We start from the raw sequence: 21,389 nt of genomic DNA, 5'->3' as shown, positions 1-21,389 counted from the left end.
TTAGACTGGATTTTAACAGAAGCATTTAGGGTAAATTTTCATTCATTTGGAAGGGCATGGTGGAGTGGAACAGTTTACCAGGGGAAGTGTTTGATCCTTTTCCAAAGTCTGTACAGATATTCAGGAAAAGAATAAACAGCAACAGAGGAAATAAATGAATTGTTAGAGGGCATTTGACCTGTGCAGGTTATTGTATATAAAGAACTTTTGTGAATAAATTAATTCCATCCCCTTGTTTATGGAGATTGAACAGCCGAAGTAGGGGACTGCCTGTAGAGATGAAGTACAGTGGGGACTTTAATGGGCCCTGGGACCACTATGATAGCTGTGAAGGCCCTTCAGGAACTCCGAAATGCGGTGTCAAAAGGGGCTTTGGTTAAGACGAAGCAGGTCGTTATGCATGTTAGGTACAAAAAGGGGTTTAAAATAAAAGTAATGTAAATTAAAATCTTATAGCAGTTGTTTAGTATTATTTGAAGTGATCTACATACTGTATATAAGTTGATTATGTGTGTAAGCACAGAAGTTATTATGAGTAGAATTTTGTAAGTAATACACAGCCAACTTGATGCGCCGCTCTAGCTAGCTCCTTACTGGCTTTGACAATTGGGTCCACGCACTGTAATCGGAGTAGTTACACAGCTCGACACATGGTGCTGGCGGCCTAACTATTTGCGTTAGAAATACATACTTCTTTATGGAAAATATATTGACTTTGATTGCCGATTTATTGTAATTTAGAGTTATGGGAGAATGTCACATAGGTTAATACTGTTAAAATGATTAATCCTGAAAGTTACCTTCATTGATATTTGCCAAAATAATGTCGTGAAATCAAACTGCAGAGAGATGGAGTAGTCTAGCTAACGTTCTGATATTGACTCTGATTGCCGATTTATCTTAGTTTTGGGAATAAAGAAGTATGTTACATTGACTAATACCATTAAAATGATTAATCCCAAAGGCTACTTTCATTGATATTTGCCAAAATAACGTGAAATCAAACTGCGGAAAGATGGAGTAGTCCAACTGACATTCGTTAACTGTGAGGAATAATAGTAATCGCTTTTATTATCATAGCATTTAGATACATAGCAGAAATTACCACAATACTTTTGTCTAATGATGTTAATCTTGAGATTAAGGGTCATTGTTCAATTAGAGTTTTAAAATTCTTCAAATACTGCTCTCAGGAAAAGGGCTGGACAAAACATACAGTAAAAGGCTTACTTTTTTTATATGTTCGTCCTATGGATTACATAAATATTTTCACTCAAACATGTTTAAATTTTAATTTCAATATATATACAGTATTTCACGGCATAATCGTCGCCACCGCGAAATCGTCGCATCCTTTATTTTCAATACAAAAATCGAACTTTAAACCTTTAATTACATAATCGTCGCACGTCCAAATTTTGTTCACTAATCTGGTTAAAAGGTAAATGGAACTGCAACGTAAGTTGCACATGAATGCGCAATTTAAATACGTGTATGGTTTATGGGCAATTTGGCAACACAGTCACGTTTGCGACATGTTGCACAACGTATAAATAAATAATACTGGTATATGTACGACGCATGGTTTACCGGTAGACTATCGGCAGTTTGACAACGTGGTCGCGAGACAGTGTACTATTTATTCACCACCTACATATTACGCTTACCGGTAGGCTATCGGCAGTTTGACAACGTGGTCGCGAGACAGTGTACTATTTATTCGCCACCTACATATTATGAGTTCCCATTTGAAATACGTAAGGCTGTAAGTTATCGCTTATCGGCAACGTCGCCAGGAAATACCGGCTAGGTAGGTTGAATGGACCTCGAACCAGCCCTCAGATACAGGTAAAATTCCCTGACCCGGCCGTGAATTGAACCCGAGGCCTCCGTGTAAGAGGCAAGCACGCTACTACACCATGGGTCCGGCTCCTGTGTTATTGCGCACGAAGTGAAATCCAAGACGATAACGCAGATTTCCACGGAATTATTCAGCCGAATTATTTACGATGTCTCAGTTGTCATCGCTAGACTCTTATCTTACTACTACGTCATAAGTGTCCGGGCATGGGATGAAAACTTTTATCCAAGCAGTCAAGATAATTATTATCCAATGCTATTAAAGTTTTATTTTATAAACTCGTCAGTAATGTAATGTAAAATCTTCAATAACTGGGAAGAAATATTAACCTAATTACCATATGTTTAAAAGAAATTGAAAAAAATGAATGTTTGTTACTGACGTCTCGGAATACAGTCAACTATACAGTAGATCTACACCGCGCTAGCTAGAGCTCCGGTTTGCGAGCTTTGCGCAAGCGCAGTAGTGTGTCGCAACCAACGAGCTAAACTGATAAATTGTTGCATGCTTCCTTGCTGCCTAACAGTATTGGCTGCTCTGGAATGGACAGATCACAGATGCATTCATTTGTTTCAGATTTACGTGATTACTGTAGACATGTGTGCGTGAGAATTTAAGTTTTTAATTTGTGTTTTGGGTGTTTGCAGAAATAATTTGTTTTAATAGTGAACAGTTACGGAAAGTCATTTATATCGCAAAACATTAACATGTGAAGCATTTATAAGCGATTATGGGTAAATATAGAAACTATTCTGCGGGCTTCAAGCTAAGCGTAATTGCCTTCGCTGAACAGCACGGGAACAGAGCTGCAGAAAGAAAATTTTCTGTGAGTGAAAAGTTGGTGCATGACTGGCGGAAAGTAAAAAACAAGCTAAAAAGCACAAACCCTTCTAGACGCGCGTTTAGAGATCCTAAAACAGGGAAGTTTCCTATAATTGACGAAGAAGTGTTTAGGTACGTCAGTGAAATACGTAACAATGGCTGCAGTGTATCATATGAAATGTTACAAATTAAGGGACAGGAGGTAGCGCGCAAACACAACATACCGGTAACTCAGTTTAAGGCGACTCGTGGGTGGATTAAGGGGTTCATGCGACGACACAATCTGTCAGTGCGAAGGAGAACAACACTAAGCCAAAAGTTGCCTGCTGATTACACGGACAAGATTGTAAATTTTCACCGATTTGTCATACGTTTGCGCAAGGAAACTTCGTACTTGCTTTCTCAAATCGGTAATGCCGATCAGATATGCCTCGCAACAGCACTATTGCGCTAAAAGGATCATGGAGTGTATTAATGAAAACCAGCGGTAGTGAGAAGTTGCGATGCACGGCAATGCTAGCCATTACAGCTGACGGGAGAAAGTTGCCACCTTACATCATTTTCAAGAGGAAAACGATGCCTAGGGATATACAGTTTCCCCGTGGAATTCATGTACGAGTGCAACCAAAGGGTTGGATGGACGTAGAACTCATGTTGGACTGGGTTAAAACTGTGTGGAGTAAAAGACCTGGTGCACTACTAAAACAACCAGCTCTGCTTGTTTTAGATAGTTTCCGAGGTCACCTCGTGAACGAAGTGAAGCAAATTCTCACTACAAATAAGACACGACAGATAGTCATTCCTGGTGGCCTAACATCTGCTTTGCAGCCACTAGACGTATGTGTTAATAAACCCTTTAAAGACCACTTACGTCGATTTTACAACGAGTGGATGATGAGCGGCGATCAGCAATTGACGCCCGCCGGAAATATCAGGCGTCCACCCTTGGACTTGTTATGCTTGTGGATGAAGAAGAGTTGGGATCTTATACCACCTGAACTAGTCTCCAAGAGCTTCAAAAGGACTGGGATTTCGAATGCACTAGACGGTTCCGAAGATGACGCAGTGTGGCAGGGAGACGAAGAATCTGATACTGGTATTAACAGAGGCGAGGACGGCGCATCAGATAGCGAAACCTGGGATAGCAACACCGAAGAATTGGAATAAATTACGTACCGGTAAGTCCGCATTTCACAACAAAGCGATAATTTTTTGCAAGTGTAATATTTTAACTTTAATACTCAAATTAATGACAAATTAATACGTTCATTTTTATTTTCAGGTTGGAAAAACGTTCGCCGAATTGTTGCGAAAAATTATGAATTTTGTTTTAGACTATTTTAATTATTTTGATGTATAAACGCGAGTATTACGTGCATCTTAAATTTGTATCAAATACAATTTACTTATAAATACATTTTTTGAGTAATACAAATACTGGTATTAAATATTCATCGTATAATGGTCGCACCCTACAATTTTTTCGAAAATTTTGGTATAAAAAGTGCGACGATTATGCCGTGAAATACGGTAGTTTCAGATTATATTTCATTCATACTTTTTACTAGAATTTTAAATACCGGGCGAGTTGCCCATGCGGTTAGGGGCGTGCAGCTGTGAGCTTGCATCCGGGAGATAATGGGTTCGAACCCCACTGTCGGCAGCCCTGAAGATGGTTTTCCGTAGTTTCCATTTTCACATCACGCTGTACCTTAATTAAGGCCACGGCCGATTCCTTAACACTCGTAGCCCTTTCCTATCCTACCGTCGCTATAAGACCTATCTGTGTCGGTGCGATGTAAAACAAATAGCAAAAAAAAAAAAAAAAAAAAAGGAAAAGAAAAATTTTAAATAAAAATTCAGTGAGAGGAAAGTATTTAAAGTAAATACATTCTAAACTGTTCATTGCTCAGGTAACAACACTTCATACGTTGGCCTTACAGTGATAACAGTAATGGTTCTTACTTGTCAGTGTTTAAATGTTAAAGTTCAGATTATTTTGGGTAAAAATGTGTTGTGTTGCTGTCATATGGCAAATACGACACCGCCTAAAGGATTATTCAATGAAAGAAAATTTAGGAGTAAAAAATACCCGATTAGTGTAATTAGCTGCCACCCCCGGAGGCCCGGGTTCGATTCCTGGCTCTGCCACGAAATTTCAAAAGTGGTACGAGGGTTGGAACGGGGTCCACTCAACCTTGGGAGGTCTACTGAGTAGAGGGGGGTATAGATTCCCACCTCAGCCATCCTCGAAGTGGTTTTCCATAGTTTCCCACTTCTCCTTCAGGCAAATGCAGGGATGGTACCTAACTTCAGGCCATGGCCGCTTCCCTCTTCCTTGTCTATCCCTTCCAATCGTTCCATCCCCAACATAAGGCCCCTGTTCAGCATAGCAGTTGCGGCCGCCTGGGCGAGGTACTGGTTATCCTTCCCAGTTGTATCCCCTGACCCTAAGTATCACGCTCCAGGACACTACCCTTGAGGTGGTAGAGGTGGGACCCCTTGCTGAGTCCGAGGGAAAAGCCAACCCTGGAGGGGTAAACAGATTAAGAAGGAAAGAAAGAATGAAAGAAAGATAAAGAAAGAAAGAAGATAAATACCTGAAATAGAAATGGAAAACTAAGATGAAAGTGCTAACTGCTTTGAGCCACTCTGTAGTTTTGTCTTGGTGTACAGAGAACTCGTGAATTGATAGTGTCCCTTAGCTCTTTTTTTTTCCTGTTCAAAACACAAAAAGGCACACAGCAATACATATTCGAATATTTCCAAGCACAGTTAAAGGAAAGCAAATCACTACACTATTGAAAAAGAAAAGAATTAGTGCATAAATTAAAACTCTTGTTTAGGACGAAGTTACAGCGAGAAATCACTTCGAGCCATTCATTACGTTTGTTCTTGTTTGCAGAAAATTTCTGCTCGAAGTACAAAAAGGCGCATAATAATGTCACAAATTCCAAGATTTGTAAACACAATTTAAAAAATATAATCACCACACTACACAATAAAAAAAATTAACTCACTAGCGGATAACTATCAGCTCTCAATATCAAGCCAACAAATACCTCATTGCAAACACATTGCCAACATTTACGACAGCAAAACAATATAAATAAAACTGGAAATGTGGCAGTTTTTTGTATATAGCTTTCTGTCAGTGACTAGGAGGCCAGCACTCCAGCGGCATTATGGTGAAACTTTCCAATTACAGCTTTATGCTGGGCTTCACAAGCGATTGCCAAAGCCGGTATTAAGGATGAGCTGTGTGTTTAATATAAAATTTGTTAGTGTAAATTGTATAGTACTGTATTTTAGGAAGTTTTCTTCTTTTTTGTTTTAAATGAAAAATTTAGTGCTTGATAATAATGTAATTTTATGTATCATTTGCTACCAAGGTAGACACCTCATTTGCAAATAAAGTGATTTTGATTAGATTTTGATACCCCTCACACTGTGGTAGAAGCCACACTATTTCCAATCTCCTCAGTTATCTTTCTGTCTTCTGTGCTTACACTTCCCAAGTATTTGAAACTTTTAAAAGCATCTGTTGGTTTTTCATTTATTATTTATCTTCTTTCCTTCCTTCCTTCCTTCCTTCCTTCCTTCCTTCCTTCCTTCCTTCCTTCCTTCCTTCCTTCCTTCCCACCTCTCATCATCACTGCTGTTTTACTCTTCTCTATACTTATTCTCATTCCAGACTCTGCTGTCATCTGATTCCATATGTTAATGTTCGGAGCTTCTACTTTATGGTTTTATGTTTTTGTTTTAATTGTAAGAATCTGCTGGTATTGGTTCTGCTAGAAGCTTTGAGCATTACGTCATTAATCTGGAACCGTTCAAATGAATTATGTAGGCTGTAGAAATTCTTTAAGATTGTGTATTTCTGTTTTACATTGAAACTAATAATTGTATCATGATTTATCTAATTCACAGGTGATAAGCATTTATATGGGAATTACAGTGAATTTAATTGACTCATGGGAACCATACAAAGCAGCAAAAACTGCTCTAAGTAACACATTAGAAACTGCAAACATTCGAGAGCAAGCAACACGTTACGCCCAAAGGCTGCAGGTAAAAGCAAAATTCACTATATTTAGAATAATTGCTAAAAAATGAACAGTATTTTTTGTGAGCTTAATATACAGGGTGGGCCACAAGTGATGATTGGAAAGAATTTCAAGTAACTTAACCCTCTTGGAGCCAGGAGCCTATCTGGTCGGCCGCTCACCATCAGCTGGAAGAGGCCAGAGCTCCGCCTCCACTCTTCTACTGTAAAGTGCCAGGCCGTTTTTAGTGGAAATACAGGCATTTTAAAATTCGCGTATATCTACCGGTGTATGGCAAGTACCAGCAAGAAATTTTCTACATATCAACTACATAGAATAAACAACTGATTTAGAGTGATATAAAGAATCAAAAACGTTTTATTGTTGTTATTATAGTTGTCAATCTCCATGTTAGGGGTGGCCTAATTTTGAACCTGGCAGTAGGTATAAAATGCCTTTGGGTGTGGCGAGCCCATCTTAACAATAGCCTATATGGATAAAGCAGATATGGTGCCTCAGAAAATTTTATGGCGTCCCCTACCGAAGAAAGTGGAGGGGAATCATATTTGCCCCTACCCAGCTACTGCTGGGAAGAGAAAAACATTTTCACACTTTCTCTTTCAATATCTACTTTGAAAAAGTCACTTAAAATACGAAAGAATATACGTAATGACATATAATGTATTCCTAAATATAATGCTATAAAATAATTACTCTGAAAAATAAAAACATAAAAAATAAAAGTTCAAACATGTCACTAGTAAATAGAAGACAATTTTACTCACCGATAAAATTGGCGTATATGTATCGACGTATGGCAAATAATGATAAGAAATTTTCTACGTGTGGACTCCATGGTATAAAAATAATACTGACTTATTAAAAAAGTAAAAAGAATAATAGTTGATATTATAGTTTTGTTTTCAGAGAAAACCTTTTCTCGTTTTCAGTTCCAGAATCTATTTTAAAAAAGAACATTTTACAATACAACAGGATATACGTAATTAAAAAATCTATGGCGCTAAAGCCCGGATGGGAATTGGCCTACCAAATGACTGCTGCTCAGTTCGAAGACCTGAAGTTTAAGAGGTGATGCATAGTCAGTGAGACGAATCCTTTCGGTCATTATTCTTGGTTTTTTAGACCGGGGTTACCCTCAGATATCTCCTCAATTGTAATCACTTAGGTTGAGTGGACCTTGAACCAACCCTCAGGCCGAGGTAAAAATCCTTGACCTGGCCGGGAATCGAACCCATGACCTCTGCGCGAGAGGCAAGCACGCTGCACTTGGCACGTGGGGACCGGCATTTACGTAATGATAGAGGACTGTATGTGACTATAAGGTTTAGGAGAAAGAAACTGAAAAATAAATTGAAGTATGAGGTAGGCGAAGAATCATACAGAGGGGCATGTTTAGGCCCAGGAAGTTCCATGAACGAGATAGGAGTTTGAGGAATGTTTTCGGGTTCATTGGGAGAAATTTCCACAAAAGTGTTTTCCAGGGACGTCATTATCATCATCATCATCATCTTCGTTATCACTAGTTTCATCTACCACGATATTCAGAGTAGCTTTAGTGTCATCAGAAACAAATAAATGCCTCTTCTTTAGCTGCGGTGCTCCTGGGGGCGTGTCCGGTATAATTTTGTCACTACTCTCTGAACTAAATTCACTATTCCTATCAGATAAATCTTCCGCGTTAACTTCGCATTATTCGAAATACTCCTTCAATTTATTGTCATCAATACCTGCAGAAAAGATATCACATATACCACTTGCCACTTTGCTGTGACAAATCCACTCACTGAAAGGAGCAATCACTTACTGACCGGTGAGCAGTATTTCTAAACACAGGAAATGACTCTTGCGAAAGCTAGAACACCCTCTTAGAACTGCCAAAGCAAGGTCAGGCACACAATAACTTGTAGCCCCTTTCCTATAGGTTGTCACAAAAGTATGCACATCACTATAGATTGCCACAAAATGATGTAAATCACACAATTTTAAGCCGGCCAATGTAATAGGCTCTGGCAACTTCTGATTGGATATTTAAAGGCCGATCTGATCAGCTTTGGCAATTTAAAGGGTGGGTGTTCGCACTACCGCCTGGCTCCAAGCCAGGCTCTCTAGCTTCACGGTTTCATGGATCTGGAAATGTGTTCTAGGTTGAGAATAATATTCATTCCTGCCTGTAGTACATTTGTATTCTGATAGAGGTCACTCAAATGACAACAGTGCAGGCAATTTATTGCTATGCGCCACTCCTTGAAAAGATGGCATGTGATCATGTTCTGTTTTGCTTGTTGTTCTTTCGATTGCTGTTGTAAACATTTATGTTACAGTATAATGGCAGATACAAGCAGATTCACAATTGAAGAACATCCTCTTAGTGCATGGGTGCATGAAAAGGAATGAATGGGTGAGACATACGATGAAAGTAGGGAAAACATTTTTAATCACTTCAGTTAAAAAAAAGCCCCAATGGATGCTAATCTTCGGAAACTGGAAAGAAAGACCTTTCCAGTTTAGTCTGTGTTAGATGCACCGCGGTGAAAGACCCAAGAAATATGGCAACGATAATGAAGTCACTGAACGCTTAAATGCATCATTGCTTTGTTCACCAGCAAAATCGACAAGGAAGCAGTTGGCAGAGATGGACATTCTCAGAACCTCCATGCGTCATCGAATAGAGAATGAAGGTTACCGTTCATTTCGACCTGGCAGCATCAATGAATTAAGTGATCATGATATGAATATGTGAGGTGATTTGTGCGAACAGTTATTAGCAGTTTTTCCCACATTAGTGGCTTGCCATAAGGTTATGAAGACAGATAAATGTGCTGTGTATCTTAGCACCCGGTCTCGAAATGTTTATATCTGGGCAAAAGATAACTCTCATTATTCATCATTATCATCATCATCATCATCATCATCTTCATTTCCCTTTATCCAGCTGTAGTCGGGTAAGGGCAAATATGGTTCCTCTCCACTTTCTTTGGTCTTTCCACCACTCCTCCTCCAACACTGTGTCCCAGTCCAGGTTTCTTTATATAATACTGCATTGGATTGTATCCTTCCATCTCAATCATAGTCATCCACGGCCTCTCCTTCCTTGGATTTGCATTTCCATCACCTTTTTTGGCATTCTTTCGTCACTCATTCGCTTTATGTGCCCAAACCATCTTAGTCAGCTCTTCTCTATTCTGTCATTCATTTTTTTCCACTCCAATTTCTTCCCGGATTTTCTCATTCCTTATTTTGTCTCTTCTACTCTCATTATTATGTACAAAATTAAACAACACCTTCCTCATGTTATGCTGTAGGCCGGTGCCACCAGTGACCTTATCGGTGGGTGGTATTTCTTCGATGGGTCTGTGACAGGGGAATCGACCACCAGATGTTATCTCACTGGCTGTTACCTGAACTCGACAATGTTGACCGGCTGAATGACATAGTTATGCAACAGGATGGTGCCCCTGAACACTACTGGACTCCTTTTTGAGACTGGTTGAACAACCAGTTTCCGTTATGCATTGGACGTGGAGGGCCTCTTATATGGCCACCTAGAAGCCTGGACTTAACAACATGCAATAATTGTTGTGGTCCTTCTTAAAGGAAAAGATTTCCAAATCTCGTATGACTTCCATTGAAGAACTGAAAGAAGAGATTACCCGTCCCTGTGAATGATAACTCCCGAAATGCTGCACCGGGCAAGCAAACGCACATGGCAGCAAATCCAATTCTGCACCGAGAATAATGGTCAGCATACCGAGAGAGTTTGAAATATGTAAGAACATTAATTTCTGTCTTATTCCATTCTTCCATGTAATTTTTCTGTTAAATACAATTGTTTGCCTTTCATGTTGCTTCTTGTTTGAATACAATAGCATTAAACATTTCCGATCATGACTTCTGGCTCACCCTGTACACTCACTGAATCTATTTATGTGACCTAAATTAGAAACAAGAATCTTCTTACGTCATGTACTAGAGATGGGAGTTAACTGTCGTAACATGATAATATATCCTGTTCCATCATAGTAAGCTGTTCCAGAAATATTATGTTCTGCCAGAGACCATAGTACAAAACTAAGAAGAGCGAAGGGAGTTTGTGATTGGCTAACTAATGTCAGGCTCCATAAGCAAACACAGCAGCTCGCTTTAAGCACGCACCCTTGCGCAGATACAAGTGATTATTTTGTAACAGCTTAGAGGACGTACTGACATTCCTACTTTGTTACTTGTTGGCTAGTTACAGATATTCTTCAGTTTTTTGGAGTGTGTTGTATTAGGCCTACTGGTTGTAATTCTTGCTGTAGCACAGTTTCTTGAAACAGTTCTGTGTGGTGTTTCCAGTTTACGTTTTGTGTTTCACGTTGTGTTGTGGACGATGAATGTAAGTCAGAAAGAAAACAAGGGTCTTTTTCACTGTCATAGACGATGTAACTAAATTTGCTCCATGTGATTTATATGTACAAAAGCTCAGTTCCAGGGAAATAGTTTCTAATTTGAAGAAACACATTGAAAGAAGACACCCAATAATAATAATAATAATAATAATAATAATAATAATAATAATAATAATAATAATAATAATAATAGAAGGATAACTTTTAAAAACTCAAAATTCTACCAGTGCATGTAGTTCTGATAGTGGTGATGATGATTGTTGTTTAAAGGGGCCGGCCTAGTTCTGATAGTGTTCATGGTACTGAAAAGCCATCGCAAGTTTCATCTTGTGTACCTGTCCTTGCTGAATCTTCGTCATGACTGCAACTTATGGTGCAGTGAAGCAACAGTTGCTGTCATTAAATGAGTGATATACGGAAAAAGACGCTAGGCAAGCTACTTCAATAGTTGTTTACTGCAGATTTACAGCCTGTTTCTATGGCAGAAGATGAAGGTTTTATAACCTTTTGTACTGGATTTACCGAATGAGTTGATATGCTGTTTGGGTCACGTTTTTGTTAGCTTGCATTCAGAAGGTAAGGTAAGGGTTATTCTGCCCGAAGGTAGGTCCGAACCTCCACAGAGGTGTTCCTGAGCCGGAGTTTACGTGCGGTAGGGTGGCCAGTTCCTTTGCATTCAGAAGAAGGTAGGTTAAAACCCCACTCTCAGCAGTCCTGAAGATGGTTTTCCTTGGTTTCCCATTTTTGCACCAGGCTAATGCTAAGACTTTACCTTCCGTAAGGCCTCAGGTGCTTCCTTTCTAGTCCTCTCCTGTCCCATCATCACCATAAGACCAGACTGTGTTGGTGAGGCATTAAAAAAAGAAAAAAATGTTGCCTAAAGCCTCAACCAAACACATGACAGTGTATTTGTGTAGTCTGAATCTGTCTTTGAATTCAGCCTCACTATACATCATCAGAACATTAGGCCAACAATGATATAATCTTGGTCGTTTTAGAATGCCGACCATGTCTACAACTTCTTCATCATAAGATGATAAGAATGCCATAGAAAATGTTAGCACAAAAGCAATATGTTTACTTTGGATACAGAGTACTGTGCATGAGCCCACCAAGTTAACAAATAGATATCACTTAGATCAGGGTCCTGTAAGTTAGTAGGTGTCTTATCAGATCAATAGATCTAATGTTCATGCAATGCAACATCAGTTAACCATTCAATATTGCTTTAGAATTGATACTTCATGTTCTAGAAACCAGGCATAACTCGTGTAGGTTTTTGGACTAGGGAAGGACTAGGGCTAGGAAGAAAATGGTTGTAACCTTAGTCAAGGTACAGCCTCAGCATTTATCTGGTGTGAATACGGAAAACTACAGAAAACCAACTTCAGGACGTCAAACTGAATTTCTCCCAAATACAAAGTATTTTGGAAATCCATCCAACACCAGAAGCTAGGAACCAGATGCAAACCATGTAAAAAATAAACACAGTGACTGGCCAGTTTGGGCAGACCAAGAGAGAGAGACAAAAGAACACAAGAAGGCAAAGACAGACTCCACAGCTTCATACTCAGACATATTCATAGAAAGGCATTCCCTTGAGCATTCTGATTCTTCCAGATCCAGTTCTATCTTTCTTTTTAAATGGGGCAATGGCTGCAGGTATCTTGTAATATAGAGATAAAATACTTGCAAGAAATAAACTCATCGGATACAACTTTGTGAATAATGGAGTCATATACGGTATGCAGCAATTATGTAACGAGGCTAACATATTATTTAATTAAGCATAAGAGATTCACAGTTGTGGACTAAATCAATAATCTCCAGACAACGGGTAAAGAACCAAACAATTACCAAGCTCGATAGCTGCAGTCGCTTAAGTGCGGCCAGTATCCAGTATTCAGGAGATAATGGGTTCGAACCCCACTGTTGGCAGCTCTGAAGATGATTTTCCGTGGTTTCCTATTTTTGAACCAGGCAAATGCTGGGGCTGTACCTTAATTAAGGCCATGACCGCGTCCTTCCCACTCCTAGCCCTTTCCTGTCCCATTGTCGCCATAAGGCTTATCTGTGTCGATGCGACGTAAAACAACTTGTGAAAAGAAAAAGAGCCAAACGAGAGAAAAGAACAAGCTACCAGGGGACTGTGAAGGCACTTACTATGTTCATAGCGGCCTTCAGATGAAATGCTGCTATACACAAGAATATTTATTGAAAATGTGTGTTCAAAGTGTAAAGGGAGAACTGATTTTATTTCCTAAGTATAAAATCTACTCATCTTCATATCTTGAATGGAATTTCAAAGTAATGTCCTGCCTATTACTTATACAGGTGCACAAAATCAACACAAATACAAAACTGGTATGGCACTGATACTATTTTTCTTTTAATTACTATAATATATGATAATTTGAATAAATAAAAGTTCCATTGTATGTTTTGGTATGGACTTTCAGTATAATTTACATAATTTTATGCATGTGAAACTATTAATGTTTTTCAAGCCTATAGAAGATTAGTGGTATAGTGTTAGCCTCAGGATCCCAAGATCATGGGTTTAAACTCTACAGAGGTAGTTGGATATTTTAAGGGCAGAAAAAGTCCATTTGGCATTCTGTGTCATTTGATGTCAGCATGTAAAAGATCTCTGATGACACATTTGGTGTTTGCCCAACAAAACTTCACTGCTGTGCAAAACTTAAGGACAAGATAGATAAAGCAACATAACATATTAACTACTCAGTGAAAATGAATTAAAGTGCAGTAACATGTTGCCAGAGGTCTCCCACATGTGCATAGAAACCTGGCGTGAGGTCAGCACGACTATAGCGCCAAATGGGTCTGGCACCACAAAATAGGCAGTTGAAGGAACGGGACAAGACAGTGTGAATCAATCAGTGAGCTATTACAGTGCACTGTGGTGGTGTTATTCATCACAACATGGCTCGGAGACAACATTTGGATGACTTCACATGGGGAAGGATCATCGGGAAACTGGAAGAAGGGTGAAGTGTGACGAGCGTAGCCCAGGAGTTTGGTATTGGTCGGAGCATTGTTTCACGTGCATGGAGAGCATTCCGAACCACAGGCACTGCTGCCTGAAAGAGAGGAGGGGATTGACCACGATCAGCTACAGCAGCAGATGACTGCTACATTTGTGCAACAGGCAAGAAGAAACTCACATCAAACAGCAGGTGCCATTGCAACCACATTGAACAGGACCGCAAGACATGCAATCTCATGCTCCACAGTGACACGGCAACTGCATGGGGGTGGTCTGTTTGCCCACGACTATTGCGTTGTGTTCCATTGATACCCGCACATCGACGACACCATTTGCAATGGTGCCAAGAGCATCAGGTCTGGACCGACGAGGAGTGGGGTCGCGTGCTCTTCTCAGATGAGAGCAGATTCAGTCTAAGTAGTGATTCTAGATGTACCCTCATCTGTTGAAAGGTGGGTACACGTAATGCAGCCAGGAACATTGTCGAACATGGTCATTTTGGTGGTCCATGTGTTATGGCGTGGGGAGGCATAATGTTGCATGGGCATACTGACCTCCACGTCTTTGAACAGGGTACACTCACCTGTCATCGTTATTGTGGCAGTGTACTCCTTCCCTATGTGCATCTATTCAGGGGTACATTCGGCCCTGACTTAATTTTTATCGACGACAGTGCACGACCGCATCAAACAGCGCAGGTGGAGGAGCTCTTGGAATGAGAGGATATTCGGCAAATGGACTGGCCTGCCCATTTCCCTGACTTAAATTCCATCGAGCACATGTGGTTCATGTTGGGTAGACGTATTGCAGCATGTCCACATGCACCAACGACCATCCAGCAGTTGTCAAGCGTGCTGGTGGAGGAATGGAACACCCTATCACAAGAACTCCTTGCCAATCTTGTGGCCAGCATGGGAACACATTGCAGAGCATGCATCACTGTCTGTGGTGATCACACACCCTTTTAAGAATCATGTCCTTTCTTTTTGGATGCCCAGAGGACCATCATGAGTCACAGTGACTTAGGTGTAATTTATTGTCTCTGTATAAAAGTGTAATTTCTGTTTGTCTCATCGCATATTCCATTCAGTTGCCTACCGTACCATACTGTAACAGTTCTTTCTATTTGTGATTCAAGGTTCATCGAACTATGTTACTTGGCAGTGGCACAATATGCGAAAGTTACTTTTGTCCTTTAAGTTTTGCACAGCAGTGTAATTAAAACTCAACCATAGATTACCTAACAGAGGTCAAGTTTCTTTGCCATCTGGTAGAGTAAAATGGAATGTCAAAATTGACATGAAGGCAACTAAATAGTGTTAAAATTAAAATGCCTTTACACAATGGCTGAGACCATACGATGATGATGATGATGATGATGATGATGATGATGATGATGATGATTAGTATTATAATATATGACAGCACATTGAGAATATGAATGAATGTTATTTATTCAATTCTCCTCAGTAACAGTCATCAACTATTTCTTTTCCTCAAAACTTTTTAAAAATTTTATTTATTTATTCTTGTTTTCAAATGTTTTCTACAAATTTTTCAGAAACTTCTTCCTCAGACTCAACAGCTGCTGAAGGAAGGAGCTTTAGCTGAAGAGAGTGTCCTGGACCACATAAGCAAAGTGATCAACATAGTACGAGAGTGTAATGTCACTTTACGATGGCTTATGTTGCACACAGCTACATTGGGAACAGGTGAAACTTTGAAGCATTTCTATATATTTGCTGCAGAGTGTTTGACATAACTATGTCTTACAGATAGAGGTCATCCAAAAATTTGTATAGCAAAATACAGTAGTTTCATGTAACAAATTGTGTGGCAGAAGTGTAACCCAGCAACCATGCAGGCTATGATGTAAAGTATAGATGGTTGGCCAGACATTGTTACCTAGCATTGTGCAGGCCATGTCTTATGACTAGCGGTCATCTGAAATTAGCAACTGTTGATGGATGCCAATGCCAGGAGACATATAAGACATATTTATGATCATTTGAATTTTCCATAGGGAAATTTGACACCATTTTTATACAGTTATTTGTTATCTACTGTCTAAACTAGAGCATGGATAGGAAAATAATCAACAAATGTATTCATAAAGTACATTCTTCTTCTTCTTCTTCTTCTTCTTCTTCTTCTTCTTCTTCTTCTTCTTCTTCTTTGTTGGCAACCAACATAGAGTAAGTTTTCCTATTTTTTCCTTATAATGTTTGCCATATTGTGGATGCCAAACCACTGTCAAAGGTTCTGCACCGAGGCTAACCTACTCCACTTACGTCAACATTTCCCTTCTGTTGTGCCTTCTATGGTCAGTTATCATCATCATCATCATCATCATCATCATCATCATCATCATCATCATCATCATCATCTTAAATCATCTCCATTTGTCGGGGTGTGTTGTACAAACCCCTCCTTCTCATCATGTCCTTATACCACTCTTCTTCCACTAACTGTCATCTCTGCACAGAAGGTTGGCAACCATGTTACTTACGTCAACATTTTCCTTCTATCATGCCTTCTGTGGTTAGTTGTCATCATCATAATTTTAAATCATCTCCATTTGTCCGGGTGTGTTATAGAAGCCCCCTCCTTCTCATGCTGTCCTTGTACCACTCTTCTTCCATGAACTTGTCCCACTCATGTCCTCTCTGCACACATCCTTCTTCACTAAATCAATCCACTTTCTTATCAGACTTCCCACAGGTCAACATCCTTCCACTTCTCGTTCAAAATCCCTCCTTGCAGTTTTATTCCGTAGTATCCTCTTCCTTGATTCCTGGATCTTGTTGAGGAGAGAATCTCCTTTTCCCAATTCTCTAATTTTCTCATTTTTAATCTTGTCACCTTTGTTTTCATAGGTACCAGTTCATTTGCCCAGCAACCACCTTACTTCGTGGTAAATTTGTAGTCCACCTGTTGGCCATGATTATTAATGTGTCAAGTCTTCATGCTCTGACACCGTGGTTTGCTGGTTCAAGTCCCATTGGTGATCAAATACCATATTTCACCATCAGAATATTGGCTGGCAGGGTAGGAGAGGTGATGGAATACAATTTATAATTACTAGATTGCGTGCCAAAATCCTAGATTCAGTTCTAAATGACTCTGCAGTGTTCATATGGAGTGAAGTCTTATGGCGCTGTTGATAATGATTGACCCCCCTGTCAAAAGGGGACATTGAGCTGTAAGCACACCCCTTGATGACATTCGACAGGAGTAGTCTATGTGCTGACACCTTTACCCTCTCTCTACCTCATCATCATTTCACACCCAGACGGGCAGGTCGCCCACACGTATCAAATAGAAATACCTGCAACAAGCGAACCAAATATGTCCTTGAACACTCCTGGCAGTAAAACCCGTGCGCTAAATAAATAAATAAATTAATTAATTAATTAATTAATTGTGTTGCCTTGTTGATTTGGTTATTCATCTCATGTTTTGCCAGGCTGTCTTTTGAAACAATGCTGCCCTAGTTCATGTTTCATTGAGCATGACAATTGTTCATCTCTTTCCTTCTGCACCACCATCTACGAGTAGTCTGGCTTCAGGGCTAAATGGTTAACGTGCTGGCTTTTGGTCCAGGGGGTCCGTGATTCGATTCCCGGCCAGAACAGGGATTTTAACCTTCTTCTCGTTTTGTTGTAGTCCACGATCCACCTACATACTGTAGGTTAGTATGGGTTCATAATAGGTTGAATATAATACTTTCTTACATTTCTTAGGTCATCTTGGTTCCACAAAATACCCCTTACACTCTGGTAGAAGCTGTTTTCTTGTTGTATTCTTTTTCCAATTGCCTTGGTAATATTTCTATCTTCTCTGATCACACTTCCCAAGTACTTGAAACTTTTAACCACTTCCAGAATTTTACCACTCAGTTTTATCTTTCCTCTTCCTTCTTTCCTTCCCCTTGTCATCACTATTGTTTTACTTTTCTCTGTGCTTACTTTCATCCCAAACTTTTCTATCTCTTGATTCCATACATTTACTTGTTTTTGCACTTTCATTTCATCATCACCCCATATCACTATATCATCTGCAAACAACATGGTTTTTGTTGCCTGTCTTCCCAATCTCTGTTTAATGTTCTTATGAATTTCATCCTTGACTATGATGAATAGTATGGGGGATAGTACACTTCCCTGTCGGAGACCAGTTTCAACTTTAAACCATTTTGTTTTTCCTATACTAGTCTTCACACTACTAACGCAATTTTTGTACATAGCTTTTATCATTTACACTTCCACTCTGTTAACTTGTTTTTTTCCCATAATGTGCCCCATACCAACTGTCTGGGCACACTGTCATAAGCTTTCTCAGTGTCAATAAATGTCGTCACTATGTCTTTTCCATACTCCCATCTTTTCTCCATCATATGCCATAATGTAAAGATCAGGTCAGATGTTGATTTGTCTTTCCTAAAACCATACCGTTCTTCTTCAATTTCTCCTTCTAGCTTCCTCCTCAGTCTTCCTTCCAATACGCTTTCAAATATCTAGTTACATGGGCAATAAGGGTGATCCCTCTGTAGTTACTGCATTCCTTTTTATCACCTTTTTTAAATATCGGGATAATTAAACCCTTTCCTCACTCTTCTGGGATCGCTTTCTTCCTTTGCAAGCTTTCAGCACTGTCTGCTGTTAAGACCAAGCCATTGGCATACTACTTTTACACTCAGCTTCCTGCTATTTTATACCTTTCAGTAATTGATCCAGGTAAACTATGAACAATGAGGATGAAAGATTACAGCCTTGTCTAAACTCATTATGAACCATGACCTCATTCTGCCATACACTGCAGCTAGAGTGACAGCTTAAATATCTTTACTTTAATTGCTTGTAATGACCAACTCCTGTGTGAGCAGAGAAGGTCATCCTGGTTATGGAACCTCTGACATTGGTTCAACATCCATGATATGACAACTCTGATATAGGAAACACAAAATAGGAAAATTTACTCCATGATGGTCACCAACCTTCTGCAAGGAAACAGCACCTGTTGAAGTTTCCATAATCCCTGAGAAAGGCTAACTTCTTTTCCCTTTACTCTGTCATAGGCCTTCTCTAGATCTACAAAACATGCATTTGTTGGCACATACTAAAATTCTGGTCCAAATAGCCCCTCTGTGGTCAAAAAACACATTGATCCACCTTTCGTTGCACTCTCTTTTATAAAATACCTGTGAACAGCTTGTCTGTTATACTGACCAAAGAAATACCTCGATAGTTGCTCCAGTTAGGTGTAATGGAAAAATTCTTAAAGAAGTAGATGCTTTTCAATGCCTAGGAAGTAAGCTAACTGGGAAAGGAAACATCAGGGAAGAAATTTTGGAGAGGATAGACATTATTAGAAATTGGAAACTATCTACCAAGTAAATATCATGATATATAGACTGGAATGCAGTGGTAGGCCAAGGAAGAGAAGGTAATACAGTAGGAGAATTTGGATTGGGACAAAGGAACGAAAGAGGAAGTCGGCTGGTTGAATTCTGCACCGATCATAATTTAGTCCTTGCCAGTACTTGGTTCAAACACCACAAATGACGGCTGTATACGTGGATGAGACCTGGAGACACTGGAAGGTATCAAATAGACTTCATTGTGATTAGGCAGAGATTCAGAAACCAGGTGTTGGATTGCAAAACTTTTTCAGGAGCAGACGTGGACTGCGACCACAACTTGTTGGTCATGAAATGCCATCTGAAGCTGAAGAAATTGAAGAAAGGAAAGAATGCAAAAAGATGGGATCTAGACAAGTTGAAAGAAAATAGTGTGAGGGATTGTTTCAAGGAACATATTGCACAAGGACTAAATGAAAAGGTTGAAGGAAACACAATAGAGGAAGAGTGGATAGTCATGAAAACTTAAGTCAGTAGAGCTGCTGAAGAAATGTTAGGAAGGAAGAAAAGATCAACTAAGAATCAGTGGATAACTCAGGAGATACTAGACCTGATTGATGAATGACGAAAATACAAGAATGCTAGAAATGAAGAGGGCAGAAAAGAATACAGGCAATTAAAGAATGAAGTGGATAGAAAGTGCAAGGTAGCAAAGGAAGAATGGCTGAAGAAAAAGTGCAAGGATGTCAAAGGTTGTATGGTTCTAGGAAAGGTAGATGCTGCATACAGGAAAATCAAGGAAACTTTTGGAGAAAGGAAATCTAGGTGTATGAATATTAAGAGCTCAGATGGAAAGCCACTTCTAGGGAAAGAAGACAAAGCAGAAAGATGGCAGGAACATATCCAACAGCTGTATCAAGATAAAGAAGTAGATAATTTGGTTCTGGAACAAGAAGAGGCTGTTGATGCTGATGAAATGGGAGATCCAATTTTGAGGTCAGAGTTTGACAGAGCTGTGAGTGACCTAAATAGGAACAAGGCACCTGGAATTGATGACATTCCCTCTGAATTACTGACTGCCTTAGGAGAAACCAGCATGGCAAGGTTATTCCATTTAGTGTGTAAGATGTATGAGACAGGAGAAGTCCCATCAGATTTTCATCAGAATGTTGTTATACCTGTTCCCAAGAAAGCGGGTGCTGACAGGTGTGAAAACTATCGCACCATTAGTTTAGTATCTCATGCCTGCAAAATTTTAACATGTATTATTTACAGAAGAATGGAAAAACAAGTTTAAGCTGAGTTGGGAGAAGATCAATTTGGCTTCAGAAGAAATGTAGGAACACGTGAAGCAATTCTGACTTTACGTGTGATCTTAGAGCATTGAATCAAGGAGGACAAGCCCACGTACATGGCATTCGCAGATCTAGAAAAGGCATTTGATAATATTGATTGGACCAAGCTATTTAAGATTCTGAAGGTGATTGGGATCAGATACCGAGAACGAAGAATTATCTACAATCTGTATAAAAATCAGTCTGCAGTGGTAAGAATTGAGGGCTTTGAAAAAGAAGCAGCAATCCAGAAAGGAGTGAGGCAAGGCTGCAGTTTGTCCCACCTCCTTTTCAATGTTTATATAGAACAGGAAGTAAAGGAAATCAAAGAGGAATTTGGAAAGGGAATCACAATCCAAGGAGAGGAAATCAAAACCTTGAGATTTGCCGATGAGATTGTTATTTTATCTGAGACTGCAGAAGATCTTGAGAAGCTGCTAAATATTACAGACATAGTATCAATCAGGTAGAAAAGTTTTTATTTAATTCTTATTTAAGCTGCTAAATGTTATGGACAAAGTCTTGGGTAAGGAGTACAAGATGAAAATAAA

At 39.4% G+C, this 21,389-nt stretch overlaps 1 protein-coding gene across 3 annotated transcripts in view; it reads left to right on the top strand.

Moving 5' to 3' along the window:
• Positions 1-21,389, top strand: part of Strump (WASH complex subunit strump) — a 410,953-nt gene that overhangs the window by 289,038 nt on the left and 100,526 nt on the right. For all 3 annotated transcript variants that reach the window (XM_067145637.2, XM_068227252.1, XM_068227253.1), the window contains exons 7-8: positions 6,614-6,754; positions 15,707-15,857. In XM_067145637.2, the coding sequence (XP_067001738.2) occupies positions 6,614-6,754; positions 15,707-15,857 (292 nt within the window). The remainder of the gene's footprint in view (positions 1-6,613; positions 6,755-15,706; positions 15,858-21,389) is intronic.

The sequence above is a fragment of the Anabrus simplex genome, chromosome 4 (genome assembly GCF_040414725.1).
Source record: "Anabrus simplex isolate iqAnaSimp1 chromosome 4, ASM4041472v1, whole genome shotgun sequence".
In the NCBI taxonomy this organism is placed as follows: domain Eukaryota; kingdom Metazoa; phylum Arthropoda; class Insecta; order Orthoptera; family Tettigoniidae; genus Anabrus; species Anabrus simplex.
The sequence above is the reverse complement of the archived record's forward strand: the minus strand, read 5'-3'. Positions and strand labels throughout refer to the sequence as shown.